General features: G+C 40.5%; 1 protein-coding gene across 2 annotated transcripts in view; it reads right to left on the bottom strand.

Moving 5' to 3' along the window:
• The window catches only part of lmbrd1 (LMBR1 domain containing 1), a 438,470-nt gene that overhangs the window by 405,477 nt on the left and 12,745 nt on the right, over positions 1-20,248 (bottom strand). For both annotated transcript variants that reach the window (XR_013962669.1, XM_080741062.1), the window contains exon 3: positions 17,258-17,321. Coding sequence is in view for 1 of the 2 variants with exons in the window: in XM_080741062.1 (XP_080597188.1) it covers positions 17,258-17,321 (64 nt within the window). In the remaining variant the exon portion in view is untranslated. The remainder of the gene's footprint in view (positions 1-17,257; positions 17,322-20,248) is intronic.

Below are 20,248 nucleotides of genomic sequence, written 5' to 3'. Positions count from 1 at the left end.
ACTGTACATACTGATTGTTTAGACTTACTGTTACCTGCCCCTTCCTTGTATATATTGTATATACTGTACTTACTGATTGTATAGACCCGTTTTCTTTCTTTTTTTCTTTACATGTCTACTGCATAGTACTGTGTTCTATTTGTCTGTCATTCAATGTTATATGAGATACTTAAATGGTTTCCTGTTGAAATAAGCTTAGTCTTTTCATGGATCTCCTTTTAGTAGACCTTGTACCAGTGAACTGTACCGTCATGAATCTGTACATTTTCCTATGCAAACTTCTAATAAAGCCTTCAATCAATCAATCAATCTCCATATATGGGCATATCGGTAGGCTCTGCGGTGCGTTGTACTGTAGATGTGAGGGCCATGTATCGGCCCAAACTCTAGATGTGAGGGCCGAACCTCTAGTTAACAAAAAATATGTTGTTTTCTTTTAAATATTATATAACTTTTCAGCAGTACGAGCCATGAATCTATGATTCACATCAGAGGAGGGCAATCAATCTGGTGCACTGATAATTATCTGCATGCCTCAGTACGACCATCTGTAACCCGAACCTCTAGTTAAGAAAAAACACTGTTTTCTTTTAAATATAACATAACTTTCCAAGCCCCAGTAAGAGCCAAGAATCAATAGATGATTCACATCAGAGGGCAATCAGTCTGCTGCCCCGACATTTACCGGCATGCTTCAGTACAACCTCTGGACCCCATCTTGACTCATTCCCATTTTAAATATGGTCAGGGTAGGGTAGGGCTGTCAGGTGAGCAAAGACGTAAAGGAGAAATGGCCCTCAGCTGCCTGTGAGGACCCTTGAATTCAGATGGGAACTCAATGACACAGCTCATCATAGTGATCATACAGCTCATCATAGTGATCGTACAGCTCATCATAGTGATCACACAGCTCATCATAGTGATCATACAGCTCATCATAGTGATCATACAGCTCATCATAGTGATCATACAGCTCATCATAGTGATCATACAGCTCATCATAGTGATCATACAGCTCATCATAGTGATCATACAGCTCATCATAGTGATCATACAGCTCATCATAGTGATCATACAGCTCATCATAGTGATCACACAGCTCATCATAGTGATCATACAGCTCATCATAGTGATCATACAGCTCATCATAGTGATCATACAGCTCATCATAGTGATCACACAGCTCATCATAGTGATCATACAGCTCATCATAGTGATCATACAGCTCATCATAGTGATCATACAGCTCATCATAGTGATCACACAGCTCATCATAGTGATCACACAGCTCATCATAGTGATCATACAGCTCATCATAGTGATCATACAGCTCATCATAGTGATCATACAGCTCATCATAGTGATCATACAGCTCATCATAGTGATCATACAGCTCATCATAGTGTTCATACAGCTCAATGATTACAAAGACTGACCTCAAGATGAGCAAAATGAGACTTTTCATTTTACAGTAGCTTGAAGCTCATTTTGACCGCTTTCCCTTCGGTCCGACCTCGCCTCCTAACAATTCAAAACAACAACAAAAACAACAACCACTATATTGCAGAACCACTCTTCTTTAGTCTTTAGGGCACTGGTTCAAAGTGGGGTCTGGGGACCCCCAGGGGTCCCCAGGGGTCCCCAGACCCCTGCCCCAGATGGTGGCGTCTGTGGTAACCGAGAGACTAAAATGGGACTGTAAGACCACTCAGTGCTGCACTTGTTTGTAGATGGTTTACTAGTAAGCTCAAGGCTTCATAGATCCTTTCAGATTTCACATCAGTAAGAAGGTGAAAAATGTATACTTTCGGAAATTATGAAAAGATGAGAACAAATATGAGAAATATAAAACGAGGAAGCACTCATTATGAACTTACGGCTAGATTCTCTTGTTATCGGGTCAAAGTGCATTATGTTTTTATCTTATTGTCCTAAAATCATTGGTTCAAGTTGGACCAAGTAACATCTGTTTTAATGTCAGCACATCAGCCTATAAATCAATCAGTTATGATAAGATTAGTTTTATGAAGTACTTAATGGCATCGGAACTAAGTGACTCAAGTGTCATAATGTCTAGGCTTTGCTCTGTCCAAACAATTACCGTGTTAATGAAAGATGCAAGCAAAAGAACATAAATTTGTCTGCCACAAATAGGTAATCAATCCCCACCAGCAGTCTCATGCTTCATTAAGTGCAGGGCTGTAACAATCCTATTGTCACTCGCCCTTAATATTTTATAACTGCGACAACTCTCACAGACTGACAATATCTTTCAGGGTATTTCAACATTATATTTGTTATGTGTGAAACACAGCTGTAATTGTAACGTCAATAAGTAATCGTTGAACAACTTTATTTTGGAGAACAGGAAACAGGGAAAGAAATGGGGAGAGACATGCAGTAAGATAGTTGGGAAAGGGACTCGAACCCACGTCAGGCTACATTGGAGCCTAGGTGCCCAGACCGTTAGGCTTCCATCTTCTTAGTGATTATTCTATTGATATTATTCATTTAATCGAATAATTGATGTGTGTTTATTTTTCATAATGGTTTATCATATCAAAGAATCAATGTGAAAACGTTTTTGTTAACTAAATGTTTTAGTCTGATTAAACACTAAAACTCTATGGCCTATTTCATACTTTGTTGTAAAACGGTGTCATGCAAATATAGAGAATAGAGATTTACGATCTACAAGCTCACAACGTGTTGTAATGTGACACTGTGATTTACGTCGGAAATCAAAGAAGAGCATAGGGCAGACAACTAAGATGAAACACTGGCTGATTTAAACAGCTAGCTTAACCCATTAAGATCTGAGGCCAATTCTAAAAAGAAATATGTTGCTATATCCTGTATAAAGCAACAACTACACACATAGTCGTTCCTGGCTTGAAAGATATAACAACGCATAGATTCAAATTTCTATGTTCTTTCGCAAAGTAAAGCTCTGCTTCATCGCACAAGGCCGTCGCACAAAAGTAGTGAAAACAGCCGATCTACAGGCGTTGTGTGCTTGTAGATCGGCTGTTTTCACTAGTTTAAATCATTTTTAAAATGAAAAATGCTAAACGAACGGTTTTGGACATACAAGGTTTTCAGGCGACAACGACGATATACAAGGTTTCCACTCGACAGCTACTACGCCTCTTATGCACTCCGGCCAATGTTCTTATCGTTCAAGGACCTTACATCACACAAAGCTGCCCTTCTCGATGAACGTGCAATCTGTCAGTGTTTTCAGCAATCCTCTCACAACATAACAACTAGAGCTAGCAGCACTTTCCATTAACATTCAGTCAGCACATAAAGGTGTAAAGGAAGGACCAACAACCAAAGAGTCCTGTTCTTCTGTATCACAACAACCACACGTCCTTTATTTCTTACCCTAAATCAGGGCCAAAAAAAAGGTAGCAAGTGGGTTAATGGCAATTCATTTAAAGGGGTCTTGGCCTGTTGCTTAAGGCAGGGGTGAGGGGTCTTCAACGTTTTCAGGCCAAGGACCCCTTAGTTGAGAGAGAGATGAAGCAGGGACCCCCACAACCTTATTACAGATTCCATATAGTTTAATCTTTTGAGAGAACAATCATCAGTGTATTTTGGATTCATGTCAATTTGTGTTTTCAGATATATAACCACTTGAACTGTCAATACTTAATGAACTTGACCTTTCCCTCTGTACTTAGTCTGCTCTTTTTCCCCTCTATATCAAACCTATTTGCTAAAAATAGCCGATCTGCGAGGCGTTGTGAGCTTGTAAATCTGCTATTTTTGGCTAAAGTTCTCAGAATATGCACACTAGGGTTCAAGTGGTTAATATAAAAAAGGAGAAAAAAAAAGTTCTATCACTCAAAGATTTGGAGGACCCCCTGTAGTAACTCTGAGGACCCCCTGTTGAAGACCCATGGCTTAAGGGTCTCAAGCACCACTGCTTGGAAGTAGAGAAGTTGGAGGTTGAAACACTATGATTTCAAACTGCTCATCACGCTTTGTGTGGAAGTGCATGTTTGGAAGTGCATGCTTCCGTTACCAAGATCCATAACCTCGGCTGGCTTAAAGCAAACTATTACATTTAGTCGGGGGGATATCTTAAAAAGTCCTGGAATTAATTCCTTACCAAGAAATTTCTTCACCAATGTGTTTGTAAAGGTGTAAAGTAACACATCCCACAAAGACTGAAATTCAGTTTCCCTAGGAGAATCCGTGACAGCTGCTGGAAGTTGGGGTCCCATTAAATTAACTATTCAAGATAAAACACACCAAAATAAACATGCTTTAAGTAGCATGTGAGGGGTCAAACTAGGGGTTTTTCATTATTCTGAATCCATTGCAATCATTTGTTTTGCACAAAAAACACTTGTGCAAAAACACTGTGGAAAGTGATGACTCATCACGTTTTTAGCCCAAGGAATGTTTTTCATGCAAAACAAGATTCAAAATCATGAAAAAAAAACTAGTTTGACCCCTCACATGCTACTTAAAGCATATTTATTGGTGTGTTTTATCTTGAATAGTTAATTTGATGGGACCCCAACTTTCAGCAGCTGTCACGGATTATCCAAGGGAAACTGAATTTCAGTCTTTGTGATATGTGTTACTAGACACCTTTACAAACACATTGGTGAAGACATTTTTTGGTGAGGAATTTATTCCAGGATATGACACTATTTCTGAAGATATCCCCTGACTAATTACATCAGCAGGTTTTATTTACAAAAATGTACATTATTTACATGAAACGACGAAGTTCACATTGGAGGAACATTTTCCCTTCTTAGCTAGAATATGTCCAGACTGTACAGTACAGTAGGAGTCACTGAGCACTCATTCATCTAGACTTTCTCATTATCAACAACTGCCAAACGTCATAAAATCCAAATGACAAACGACGTGGCTATGCCTCCATTTAAAATGTAAAATAGGCCCGGTAATACGCTGCTGTGCATGGTGTAATGTATTATAAAACTCAATAAAACCAACCTTAACCCATTTAGGCCTAGAATTATTGAATGCTTTAACCAATGAAAAATAGCAGATATACAAGCTCACAGCGCATCTGCTATTTTTGAAAAAGTCGTGAAAATGTGTGCAAATCTTTGAATATATGTATTTTCAAAGCAAACGGTTTTAACTCAAATTTTGCTTCTGGGTGGTCCCTAGAACTAAATAATTTGAGATGGGGGTCCGTGGCCAAATACCGTAATTGCTGGACTATAAGCCTCACCTGAATATAAGCCGCACCAGTTAAATTTAGAACAAAAAACTAATGTTTACATATTTAAGACGCACCTGACTATAAGCCGCAGGTGTGCTTCCCGCTAGAGCTCCCCTGGAGGCCATTAGCTGTACAAATCTATATATAAATCCTTGTTAAAAACCATTGTAAAACAAACTAACTGGCCGTTAGCTGTAAAAATCTCTATATAAGCTGCACCGTTGTATAAGCCGCAGGGTTCAAAACATGGGAAAAAAGCCGCGGCTTATAGTCCGGCAATTACGGGTAAATATCATTTTGGGGGTACTTCACATGAAAAGGTTTGAGAACCACTGACATAGTAGAGTCTCAAGAACAGACTAACCGAGCTCCAGTTAAGTGAAAAGGACCTTTTCTTTGACGATGGCTGGCCAGATTGCTGACATAGAAACATATAGGTTTTTCAAAAAACCTTAGAAGGATTCAAAAGACACTTATAGAATCGGGTCAAAATTCTAATTTTCACGATTTTTCAAAAATAGCAGATCTACAAGCTCGCAGCGCGGCACTCGGTGCCGCGCTGTGAGCTTGTATATCTGCTATTTTTCAATAGTTAAAGCATAAAATAATGATACACAAAATGTGTACCCGTTCTAAATGGGTTAAATCATGACTTTGGTGTTCACGGCATGATCCGTGACCCTGCCCTGCACCGTCAACACACATTACAATCACATGCAGGAAGAACAATAGATTTACAAACTACTCTAAAGTAGGGGTGGGCGATATGGAAAAATACAATATCTACAATATTTTTCCCAAGTGTTATCACGATACACGATCTTATCACGATTCTATTTTCATGTTGGTTTTTATCGTTATTTAACAAGTTACTTAACACAACCACCTACAGTACAAGGTAGGGCTGACCCAAATTCGAATATTCGAAGCTTCGTTCGAAGGCACGGTATTCGAATTTGAAAAATAAATTCGAATAATCGGCCGCGGCCGTTTGTCCTTTGGGGGGGCCGCGTGCCTTAGCTTGCATGCGCCTCGCTCCACTCTAGCGTGATAGCGTCACCCCCTCCTCCTCTCGTTTGGCACCGAAATGTGTGAAACCAATGTCTGAGTAACATCACCCAATGCAACTATGCGATGCAGTCACACATTTCGTTATCAAACCATTGTCGGTGTAACATGATCCATGCATGCGTTTGCTGTCTTCCACTCGCTGACAGACACACAACTCAACGCAAGGAAACAAACAGCGAAAATTGGATTTTACAAAACGGACCCCGTCAGCGTCGATCCCGTTTTAAAGAGGAAAAAATAGCTTAAAACCCAACTTGCTAGGGTTACGTTGTCGTGGTGTTGATGAAGTTTATATCTGATCTGCTGCAAGCTCAATAGTCGCGCCCGCATAGAGTAGGCTACGTTGTCTGAGCCTGACCATCAGCTTTCGGTTGATGAGTGTGGAACTTTAATTCAGACACAGTGCAGTGCAATTATTTACTATAAAATCTACTATTACATTAGCGTGTACAGTAGCCTACACCTTGGGACTTGGGAGTTAATCTGTTTGTTATATAGGGCTCGAGTCGCGCTGCAGTGTTTGCTGTTGCAGCCGCGCTTTGTTACATTACTGACGTGATGTGATTATGTCAATCCTACTTGTCCTGCAAAAACACCTTTCTTTAATGTAGAAAACATTCGTATCTTCTTCTTCCTCGTTGTATTGTTGTACTATTTAATGAAAATAAGGAGCATTATTATGAGGAAAAAACTGGTGTGTTTTCCCTTTTAAAATTGTGTAAATCGCGCATTTTTAAACACATTTCCTTAACGGTTATCACTTATGTAACCGATAAACTTTTGCTCCCTACCACCCCCCCCCCCGGTCGCCGTCATCGAAGCTTCGAAGTTCGAAAGAAAGCTTCGATTAAGCTTCGATTATGAAAAAAGTAATCGAAGGTCAGCCCTAGTACAAGGTAACAAAAACTAAGAGAAAAAGGAGTAACGGACCATGTAGAACAGTGGTCCTCAAAGTGGGGTCCAGGGACTCTCTGGGTTCCTTTTGGGAGGTCTAAATTGACCCTTACAAGTATGTAACTCTGACAGTATACAAATGAAACCAAATGTTTGGTTTCATTTGTATACTGTCAGAGTTAAGGGGAGACCATGACATGTTTTAAAAAATTAATTCTGCAATGAATCTCTGTATTAACAGTTCAACAGGATTTTTTACAAGGCTCCCTCATTGTATCAGGATATATACGATATCACTGAACATTGTATCGTCTCAACGATATTTATCACCATATCGCCCTCCGCCCATTTGCAACAAGTGTAGAGGCCAAAGGAGCTAAATATGAATGTGAACGTTGAATGTCATTGAAAAATAACCATGCGGACAAAGACACACATGTCAAACCCAAAGAAAATCCACAGTCTTACAATGTTGTCAGTGGAGTGGATTTGAAATGACACTCACTGATCATATCAGCAATCGGTTTAATTAAAACCCATTCATAACGGGTACACTATATTGTGTATCATTATTTTATGCTTTAACTATTCGGTGCCGCGCTGTGAGCTTGTAGATCTGCTATTTTTGAAAAATCGTGAAAATTATAATTTTGACCAGATTCTAAAAGTGTCTTTTGAATCCTTCTAAGATTTTTTTTGAAAAACCTATGTTTCTGTGTCAGCAATCTGGCCAGCCATCGTCAAAGAAAAGGTCCTTTTCACTTAAATGGAGCTCAGTTAGTCTGCTCTTGAGAGACTACTATGTCAGTGGTTCTCAAACCTTTTCATTTGAAGGACCCCCAAAATGATATTTATTTGGCCACGGACCCCCCCCCCCATCTCAAAACATTTAGTTCCAGGGACCCCCCAGAAGCAAAATTTGAGTTACAAACGTCCGCTTTGAAAATACATATATTCAAAGATTTGCACACATTTTCATGACTTTTTCAAAAAATAGCAGATCTACAAGCTCGCAGTGAGCTTGTATATCTGCTATTGTTCACTGGTTAAAGCATTCAATAATTCTAGGCCCTAAATGGGTTAAACCCATGTGAAGAATGAACAATCAGCGCACAGATGGACACGTCAAGCGCAGTGTGAGGCCATCACATCATTTCAGACATCATGAAAACAGCGCAGGGTTTTTCAATGAGCCTCTTTAGAAGTCCGGGGCTATGGTACACACATGCTGCTCGTTAACTGTAATCACTACTGAAAACATATCAATCTGTTCTGGGGGTGGGGGTGGGGGTGGGGGGGGCATGGATCGGTGGAAAAGAAGATAGGGAATCTCTGTGTCATCAATTATTCCATTTGTAAAGACACAAATGGACAGGGGCTGTCAAAGTCTACTTTAACATATAATTCTGCTTTAAAAGGTTACATTTGAGGGGGAGCTAAGAAGCTCAGTGTGTGTGTGGTACACGTGGAGCTTGGTCTCCACCTACTGGTAAACAGAAAAGTGATGCCCAGTGGTAAAATAAGGAAAAACCTTTGGGTCACTACATTTTTTTTATTTTTGTTACATAAACTGCTACAAGAGGATACTGGAGGGGGGAGCAACACTGCTACGGTTTAGCAAAGGGGTCTTCAACGTTTTCAGGCCAAGGACCCCTTAGTTGAGAGAGAGATGAAGCAGGGACCCCCCACAACCTTTTCATAGATTCCATATTGTTTCATTCATCGTTTGACAGCACAATCATCAGTGTATTTTAGATTCATGTCAATGTGTTATTTGTGATATTTAACCACTTGAACCGTCAATACTTAATAAACTTGCCCTTTCACTCTGTACATAGTCTGCTCTTTTTTTCCCTCTACACCAAACCCCTTTGCCTAAAATAGCTGATCTACAAGCTCACAACGCCTCGCAGCGCGAGGCGTTGTAAGCTTGTAGATCTGCTATGTTTGGCTAAAGTTCTCAGAATATGGACGCTAGGGTTCAAGCGGTTAAAATAAAATAGAAGAAAAATAGTTTATATCCCACAAAGATTTGGAGGACCCCCTGTTGTAACTCTGAGGACCCCCTAAGGGATCCCTGGCCCCCCGTTGAAGAGCCTTGGTTTAGCCCCTTATAGGTTGCACAATTTTATGAAATGAGAATAACAGTCAGCTATAGATGCTATTCCTGCAACAAATCTAACCACACACTGCTCTATTTTTACTGTGTCATCTTCCGAAGCTCCACTTATACTCCTCTGACTCGTAATCGTATGACGGTGTCATTATAGCTGATCTTCAAGCCCAGCATAGTGAACATCACGGATGTGGTGCATCGTGAGCCTTGTTGTAGATCTGCTATTTTCGGTGTGCGACTCCGACAAACAACTGAGCATTTAATTGGGCATAAATCTACGGCAAGCATCCACTGCAGAGCAACTGCATGGGCAGTGGGCACAACGGGTGCAAGGGGTGCAACAGTTACTCAAACTAATCCATTTAATCTATCCCTATTTTGGGCATGGTATTATGGGCAACGCGTGTACCATGTACTGCTTGTAGATCTGTTATTTTCACCATTTCTGCACGACACTGTTGTGTCACAAAGTATATATTTTGGGCATAAGTGGTTCATTGATTCGTTGATATATAAAAATAAAAATAAACGACAGTTTTGCAGCCCTAATGTGCACATGACAGTAGTTGATTGTTGAAGTGTGCCAATTATGAATGCTGGCAATATGGCAATCTAACACAAAGTTATCATCACACAATTGAGGTTTGCATAACAGAAGCCATCACACCAAGACAAGCTTCAATTATTCCCACAACAAAGAGCTAGTTCAAGTGAGTAACACATCCTTTAATAAACTATGATGCTGTTAGACACTTGTCAACATGACTGGCCTTTCTACAGCATTGAAAAGTCATCGCACCATGATCCTGATGTACAAGAAAAAAAGACAGGTTGTTGCCTTTTGCATGTTCTATATCCAATTTTAAGAGCTTTGAACCTTACTGCCAAAGGTTACAAACACAACAGATATATGTGAACACGATCCACACATTCCCAAAGCTATGATGACATAATAATAATAAAGTACATGAAATGAATTCATGCTTTAGGCAAATGGCAAGCTCTTTCAAGCATCCAACTTACAGTATGTTCAACCTACTAGAGTTGCACATGGTATCAATGCCATTGTCTTCCAAACAGATAGTGTGAAACTTGTAATTTGGGGTGCTTTGTGGTAGGGATGTCCCGATACCACTTTTTTGCTGACCAAGTACAAGTACTTCATTTGAGTACTTGCCGATACCGAAGACCGATACTTTAAGTTAAATTGCTATGCAAGTGCTTAAATAGTGTGTGGCGCTCAAAAAATAAAATGCTTTAAATAATTATGTTGTCATGCCTAGAGTGAGAGAATGTGAAAACACTGTTCATTAGTTGAACTAACACTCACAAAATTGCGTCTTAGGACTTACGGCGCTGCCGTGAGCAATATCGGATGAGTACGAGTAGAGCAAAATAGGCCGGTATCGGGGCGAGTACCGATTCTGGTATCGGTATCGGGAGATTCGGGACATCCCTACTTTGTGGTAAAATCTCTCCTAGGTTGATCATTTCCATTTCCTCTTCAGATCACTAGCAGATAGAGATATAGTCATAACTTCAGATCACTAGCAGATAGAGCTATAGTCATAACTTCAGATCACTAGCAGATAGAGCTATAGTCATAACAAGGCCTTACAAATGACTGCGCTAACCTGCTGTTAAGCTTTTCCTTTGATCCTTGACAAAGCCTTTGAGTGTAACTGCTCCACTGTGGACACGGGTCCCAGCCCGGGCCGTTTGGCCATTAAAGAAATTGAATTGCTGATAAGATACAACTCTACGTTCAAGACTACGCCTGCTGAATAATTCATTCCCAAGTGCCTGAAAAGCGAGGTTTCCCTTCAAGGCTATGTGTCTCATCCAAAGTCTCAATGGTGACATAGAAAATCAATCTTAGCAATGAAATCATATTTGTGCATTCGGAGAGGGCAACTACATTGTGGCCTGCTGAGTGGTGGACTCACGTGTACCGCTAGGGTACCCAGTCTGTCAGAGGCAATCTTATATGTGATGCCATTATGCCAATGGGAGTGGTTGGTTTGATTGAGCTGGCTGGGAATGCAGACAGCTTGTTTCTCTTGAGAACGGACGGCTAGGAACAGCATTGCTGACGGGCAGTTTAAGCCAGCATCTGTTTCTAAAACTCATCATCTAGACTGGAGTCTTTGACACGCCTGCATTTGCAACAAGGCTGACTGGGTTCGGAACCAATGATATGGCTGGGCCTAGAGTGGGCAATTTGTGAAATTGCGGCCAATTTGCTTAGAGAGAAAGTCAATGTTAATCTCTATAAAGAGAATTCCTGCATAGGAAATGTTGATCTGCAATTGTTGTGTATGGTTCCAGTAATGTGTGTTGTTAAAGGGGACTTAGGAAGCATATAACATGATATTGTTAAGCTATGTTCATTAAAAAAAAGTTATAAATGTAGTTGAAACAGCTACAATTTCCAGTCATACTGTATATAGGCTACCGTAGGAATGTGTGATTTGAAGTTATTTTGTGACTAATTATCTGTTGACTCCTGCAGCTCTGTCATTTGTTTCTATCTGTGGATGTGTGTTGGTTTTTAAAGATTCAGTCTGTATTGAGTGATTGTTATTTGGGGTGCTTCTCCATAATGCCTCTCCACATATCGTCACTATCGAGGAGAAACCATATTTCAATGCATTTGTATGCTTTTTTCAGAAGAATGTTGCACAAAATTAATGAAAATAGCAGATCTACAAGCTCACAGCGTGCTGCGATGTGATGTGTTGCAAGCTTGCAAAGGAATGGTTTTAGACCAAGTGTTGTTTTCTCTCCCCCTCTGCTCTATGGTGGATTGCTACAGTGTGTAGCCAGATGTTTGATTTGAAAGAGAATTACAATGATGAGTTTATGAATTATTTAGTATAGTCAAGTCAAGCCAATTGTATTTGTATAACGGCAAATCACAATTGGAAGTTATCTCAAGGCAACTTTTCATGTAGAGTATGATGTGCAGAGCAGGGGTGTGTCGAACAGGCAGCCCTGGGGTTGTGTAGAATGTGCACCCGGCCGGCAAAATTGGCCCAATGCAGCCCACGGGATGATTTTTTTGGAAGATGACTATTCACAACAGTTTATTATGCATCTACATGGCAGACACTCTCAGGCCAATCTCCCATTGCTTTGACTCCCCACCAGGGGCGTCACAAGGGGGGGAAAAGTGGGACTGAGTTACTAGGGCCCAAGGTGGAGGGGCCTTCATTACTTTAGCTATTGAAAAATAGCAGATATAAAAGCTCAGCTGCAAGCTCTAGATCTGCTATTTTTGAAAAGTCGTGAAAATGTGTGCAAATCTTTGAATATATGTATTTTTTTAAGCGAACATTTGTAACTCAAATTTTGTTTCTGGGGGTCCCTGGAACTAAATATGTTGAGATAGGGGTCCGTGGCCAAATACATATCCTTTTGGGGTCCTTCATGTGAAAATGTTTGAGCACCACTGACATAGAAACATAGGTTTTTCAAAAAACCTTAGAAGGATTTGAAATATTCAAAGACAATTTCACTATTTTTCAAAAATAGCAGATCTACAAGCTCACAGCGCGGCACTCTGTGCTTGTAGATCTGCTATTTTTCAACAGTTAAAGTACCCAGGGCCCAGCATTCTGTGTGCCACCCCTGCTCCCTTACTGTAGCCTGCTGCACTGGCAGCTCGTTGTGTTGTGTTGTGTGAAAACAATAGGCAGTCTGTCCAAGGCCTCTCCAAGGTCCAGCTCACTTCCCCTCGCTGCAGTGTGTGCGTGTCACTCATGGGAATAATTACAACATGTAGAACATGACCTGTAGTGTGCACGGCTGATGGGCAAACGCTCTTGAGACCTTAGTGCCAAGCCCTGTTGTTGTGGACCCACCAAACCCAACCACGCTCAGCCGGCTAACCAACAGCTGTTACTGAACAACAAACATTATTTAGTAGATTATTAGTTTTTTTTGCCAATACTATATATCTCTAAGTTCTGTTGTGATCACAGAGCAAGAGCTAACCGTGGCTAAATTAAAAAAAAACTAAGCAAAGCTGTACTCGGTCCAAACCAACACACTTCCATAGCCCGGAGGGATGACTGATCTGTGATTGGCTAGTTAGCTCAGTTAACCTACTGTACTGGCTGTTACAACAGTAGATTAACTGAGGATAGGATAAACTGCCTCTAATACGCTGGAAAGATGATTGCTCTGTGATTGGCCAGTTCTGCTGTGTCCCCGTCACCGTTGAAGGACAAAATATAAATTACAAGCGGCAGCGGCGAGACGGTCCCGTCAGGGGGAGAGAGAATGAGAGATGCGTGACAACGGGGATTTAACAGTCTACTAAAGCCAATTTTTTGTTCAACTTAGCATGTTTTATGAACAACTGTGAAGTCGCCATTTTGCCAAATATCATACTGTATGTCTGTTCTCTCACTTCTGTATAATTAGAGCCACTGCCTACTGGAACTAAAATTCAGGTAATTGTTCGGGCAGAGTCCAGCATTCATTTTCAGGCCTGTTGAGAACTCGAATAGGTAATACTTCTTATACTGTAGGTCTACTTCCTGTTTACAGACTATCGGGACATAACTCGGACAGCGCTGAGTCGGCTCAAGCGGACTTCGCAGCGCTCGACGAAGGCGACTTGCTTGCTTTTGCCTGAAAAGGCCTGTTCGAGCGCACGTCAGGTTCTTGATCCAACCGGAGCTTTTTAGAGGACTGTAGGTCAGGTGTGAAAGGCACCCGAGTGTTGCACCGAATGTAGTGACCTATCGGTTTCTGTTCCGCCCGCTGGCTGCAGCCGTGTTCCATCGGACGAGGTCACGTGCTCTCAATCGGCCAATCATTAACAGGTCGTGCAAACGTCACTTGTCCTTCCAGTCTATTCATCAGCCTTCGGCTGTTATCACAGCCTGAGGCCAACACTGAGTAGTGGTGTGGAGCTGAGCCAGTATGATACAGTGGAAAGGCACCGTTAGTCACCTTAATGAGGAGCAATTAAACCCAACATGACTGTTTCCCATATAGAGTTAATCTATTTACCAAAGCAATTAGTGTACATTGTTATCGTGGATACAGCTTTAAATGATACAGGTAAGAGTACCTGTGTAATAATTGCTGTAGAATTTAGGCTAATGCAGGGGTCTTCAACAGGGGGTCAGGGACCCCTAGGGGGTCCTCAGAGTTACTACAGGGGGGAGCCGCCAAATCTTTGTGTGATAGGTATAATTCTTAAAGGGATATTCCACTTTCAAAAAAACTCTGCCTTGCATGAGTCTGCCTCCCCAGGCTCAGGGCCTCTCCACATACACACCCATTGTTAACTTTAACCTCCATTTTAACCATGATAGATTCATTGAAAACTTCCATTATTTTTTCTGGTGACTCAAACTACCCTCCTAATACGTGAGCAGGCCGTGTTTTTCGATAATATTTTTATTTTATTTTTTAATAATTTTGTTTTGTATAAAAATGTTCTCATTTTCCCAAAGAATTATTAAAAAGAGATGAAAAGGGTTATTGAGAAAACACAGCCTGATCACATATTAGGAGGGTAGTATGAGTCACCAGAAAAAAAATAATGGGTGTTTTCAATGAATGTTTTACATGGTTAAAATGGAGTTTGAAGTTACAATGGGTGTGTATGGGGAGAGGCCCTGAGCCTGGGGGGCAGATAACATTTACATGAAATATCTAAATATTGAATGAAGTAAATTTAAAACTCATAAAAGCCTGATTAGATGATAAAGTCAAAATCTTTTTGGAATGTGGAATATCCCTTTAACAACTTGAACCCTCGCATTCCCTATTCTAACTTTGGCCTAAAATAGCAGATCTACAAGCTCTCCACGCCTCGCAGAATCCAACATTGACTGTGCTGTCAAACAAATCTATGAATCTACCTATGAAATCGATGAAAATCAGCAGCACAGTTTTATGCAACACGTAGAGGGGTTCCCTGCTTCATGTCTCTCAGCTACGGTTGTCCTTGGCCTGAAAACGCTGAAGACCCCTGATTTAGGCTAATGTATTTGTGCTCACGGTGGAGAATGGTGTTTAGTGCTCCTTTCACCACGTCTATGCTAATCCAACAGCTCAGCAGCCTGAGATCTAAGGCAGAGTTTTGCCAAAAAGCCTCTTAAATCCTGGAATCCTCTTAACCCATTCAGAACGGGTACACATTTTGTGTATCATTATTTTATGCTTTAACTATTGAAAAATAGCAGATATACAAGCTCACAGCGTGGCACCGAGTGCCGCGCTGCGAGCTTGTAGATCTGCTATTTTTGAAAAATCTTGAAAATTTGAATTTTTACCCGATTCTATAAGTGTCTTTTGAATCCTTCTAAGGTTTTTTTTGAAAAACCCTATGTTTCTATGTCAGCAATCTGGCCAGCCATCGTCAAAGAAAAGGTCCTTTTCACTTAACTGGAGCTCAGTTAGTCTGTTCTTGAGAGACTACTATGTCAGTGGTTCTCAAACCTTTTCATGTGAAGGACCCCCAAAATGATATTTATTTGGCCATTGTTGGACATAGTTCCAGGGACCACCCAGAAGCAAAATTTGAGTAAAAAAAGTTTGCTTTAAAATACATATATTCAAAGATTTGCACACATTTTCATGTCTTTTTCAAAAATAGCAGATACAAGCTCACAGCGTGGCATTCGGTGGCGCCTAAATGGGTTAATCCCACTTTACTTACAATGGAAGGTGATCTAAATGCCTTTTTATTGGAGAACAAAGCAGTGATCGATAGTCTAATCACAATGCAATTACTACAGAAATGCAGGGGTTAAAGCCAAACGAGATACCAAGACTGAAAATCATTTTCAGATCATGTCCCAATATGTGATTTTTGAAACGTGGCGCGCGCAGCGATAGCGTACACCAATATTTGTGGTGTTTCCCAGAAGTTCTGAACTGCCTTCACTGAATGTGTGTGTGTGTGTGTGTGTGTGTGTGTGTGTGTGTGTGTGTGTGTGTGTGTGTGTGTGTGTGTGTGTGTGTGTGTGTGTGTGTGTGTGTGTGTGTGCCAATCCATGCTTCATTTTATAGACGTATATTCTGAAGTTCTGTTGTATTCTACTGTATGCTAGTCTGGCCCATGCAATTACAGGTACTCATATCTTGAAATTATAACTGCTTTTTGAAGCGGTGAAAGCAGCTTCCAAGGTGTGGCTTTGTCTGTCCCATGTCTGTCCCATGTCTGTCCCATGTCATGTCTGTCCCGTGCATGCAGAATTGAGGATTGGTCAAGCTTCACATGACAATTTGGCCCTCCAGACATTCATTCAGAATCCATTCAGAATTCATGAAAATATAGAACAAAAGCACATAGAAAGTATAGATCTAGAAGATAGAATGTATAGATCTAGAACAGATTTCATAGCTCTAGAATAAGAATTCACCGCTTCACTTCGAACCGAGGTCCGATTTTTAGTTATTAGTTTATTAATTTGTGGATCTGCACTGATCTCATAAATAGCTCCTATGGAATCCTCAAGAAATCAGTCCCCAGGACTGAGAACTTTAACCCCTGGAAATGTAAAGTACAGTAGTAAGCCCTTCTCTGCATCTTAGCACCAATTCATGTGACAAATCATGCCTAATAGACATTGAAGGAGAATATTGAAATGAATTAAAGGACAACACAGGTTCATATTTTAGACTGTAATTAGAGAAAACAATGTTAGAATGTTTGCATTCGTTTTAGCGATTTTGATTTCACCCCCATAAGTCACATCTGCCCGTGAAAGATTGCAGTGCATCTTGGGAATGGGCTTAGTGTCTAAAAAATACATATTTACACACTTGTACATGTGGATGCCCTCACCCACTAAAATCGAAATCAATTAAAATCGCTAAAACGATAATAAGCAGTAAATGAAAACCTTTTAACCCTCATCCTTTCTTATTCTTATTAAAACATTTTGTTTGTAATGGGTTAATAGTGACAAAACAATAAATGAAAAAGCACTTACTGTAGTATCCATACAACACGGTATCTTCAATGTGTGCTCTTGTCACGTTGCTTTCTGCCCAATCCTACATGTGAGAAACAGAAAGACCATTACTGTATTTCAGTTAAAAGAGAAAGGGCTCAGAGTTAATAACAATACTATACAGGGTTCCCACACATTTTTACCAATTTATTTCCAAAACTTTTCCAAAACTTTCCCAGAATATTTAACCCAATTTCCAGGACTATATAACAATAATTCAGCTCAATAACGAGTCACTTACTCCTATGCGTAGTGCCCAAAGACAGGTATTGTATGCCAGTGGTTCTCAACATTTTCAGGCCGTGACCCCCAAAATCATATTTGAACTGGGGACCCCGGCATCCTGACGAGCAATAAGAGTTGAGGAATTTTGGATAACACGGTTTTATTGTGAAAATAGCCGATCTACATGCTCACAACGCCTCGCAAGCATGTAGATCGGCTATTTTCAAAATTTCTGCCTCTAATATTTGACGATTTGGCGAATGATTAATTTAACATTTCAGAGGCATTAACAAAATCAATAACCAAAGACAATGCATAGCTATTTTTTCCAGGACCTTCCAGGACCCCTTATCAATTCCAAAACTTTTCCAGTACTGGAAAAATATTTCCAGGAATTTCATGACCGTGGGAACCCTGACTATAACTAGTAAGATGCCTAAGGGCGACGGGGCGAGGTCGCACCATGTCTTGGCCATCTGGCCAGTGATGTATATCGGACCAGTTACCCATTTATGGAGACCCCTGGTACCCATATATGGAGATCAATGTACTGTACTGTATATGGAGATGTGCTGTGAGACCCCAAACATGCTTACTCACTAATACTCTTATTCGTTAAGTGAAAGTCCTATGACGTCTATGACATCTGATATCATACATATACAATCCCTTTTATGCCCATATATGGAGATCCCTGTCTGTAGAACCAGCCATGCAGATATGGGCTGTCTTCCTCCATATATGGGCATTGCCATATGAAGTCATGTTAGATATGGGATTAATATTGATGACATCAGGGATCGCCATATATGGGCATAAAAGGGATTCTGTTCGTGTGGTTCCCCTGACATCAGTGATGTCAGAGCGGCAAACCCATAGACCGTAAAAAAGAGCGTACACGGAGAGACTGACGGCCGGAGACATGATGTGCCGTTTCTCACACTAAACTAACAGCGAACATGCAAACAGTCCATTACATCAGTCACCTTCACCTAGGGGTGGGCGTTATGGTGATAATTATCGTTGAGACGATACAATGTCTCCACGATATGCCTTTTCAGAGATATCGTATGTATCGTGATACAATGAGGGAGCCTTGTAAAAAATCCTGTTGAATCGTTAATACAGAGATTCATTGCAGAATTCAATTTAAACCTCTAGTTCTCAAACTTTAAAATATCAAGGTCTCCAGTCTCCACTTAACTCTGACAGTATACAAATGAAACCAAATGGACCCGTAAGTTCAATTTAGACTTCCCAAAAGGAACCCAGAGAGTCTAGTAACTTGAAAAATAACCATACAATCCAACATGAAAAAGAATCGTGATAAAATCATGTATCGTGATTACAGCTTGGGAAAATATCGTGATATTGTATTTTTCCATATCGCCCACCCCTACCTTCACCTAATATGAATATCCATATTTTGGCAAAATTTAATATTTCAAAAAATATAAAACATACTTTATGTGAAAAAAGTTACTTCCTTGGCCTACTGCTGGTGCGCACGTATAGTAACACAGATCGTTCCAGTGGTTTTGCGAGATCAGCCCCAGACAAAATACAGACCGGTTCACAGGTTCACAGTCCCATTTCTATATGGTTCACCTCACCTCCTACAGAGCCAAGCCATGCCGTAAAAAATGAATCTGTGACTTTAGAATATAAACTACACGATTGCCAGCCAGCACTATGCTGCTGGATGGGTGAAGAACTCCATGAGATAAAATGGGCTTAGGCACTGGCAGCTGTGCTCTCTGCGCTCACTGCTTGGTTTACATTTGTTTACATTTGCTGAAAACAGACCGAAACACCTGGTGTTGAGAGCTTATAAATAGGGATGGGACAATAAGCGATATTATCGTTTATCGTGATAAAAAACACTCACGGTAATCGTATCGTGGAGATTTAATTTATTGTGATATCGTCCTCCGTCATGCACTGGGATCAATTCACCTTTTATTTGCCAAGCTGCATATCCGGTACCACCTAAACCCTCACCTAAAAGGTACATATAATATACGTACTTGATACAGTCTTTTTTTTCACTCTCTATCAAAAGTCTTTGCCAAAAAATAGCCGATCTACAAGCTCACAACGCGTCGTGACACGCTGTGAGCTTGTAGATCTGTTATTTTTTGGCAAATGTTCCACCACCAGGATAATGGATTTTGATTATCGTGATAACATCGTAAATCGCGATTTCTTTTGTCACAATAATCGTGATATTAATATCGTCCCATCCCCAACTTATAACACAACCGAATAAATATGTAAAAAATACCAACTTAAAATAACTTAGTTTACAAAATACCAACCAAAGTCATTTTTTTCCCCTTTAATTACACATCCCATGTGCTCTGAAATGAGCTCACCTGATCCCAGCCAGATCACTTATCACTTGGACACATTTCTATTCCCACTAGTCAGCTTGAACAAAAAATAAATAACCTGCTAATTTCAGATCTAATAAGCATTGCAAATCACTCTGGAGTGTGGACCAAGTGAAGAATTGTCTTTACGAAAGGGATTACATTTCTGATCAGCTAATGCATGAGATGGCCACGACTGTATGTTATTAAACCCATTTAGAACGGGATTACATTTCTGATCAGCCAATGCATGAGATGGCCACGACTGCATGTTATTAACTCATTCCCTGCCAGGCCCGATAGTCCCGAGATTATTCCAATGTCTTTCCCCGCCAGGCCCGATAGTCCCGAGAATTTAAAAAAAAAAAAAAAA

This window comes from Nannobrachium achirus, assembly GCF_963921795.1.
Source record: "Nannobrachium achirus genome assembly, chromosome: 13".
Taxonomy (NCBI): domain Eukaryota; kingdom Metazoa; phylum Chordata; class Actinopteri; order Myctophiformes; family Myctophidae; genus Nannobrachium; species Nannobrachium achirus.
Note: the sequence above shows the minus strand (reverse complement) of the source record. Positions and strands in the feature narration are given on the sequence as shown.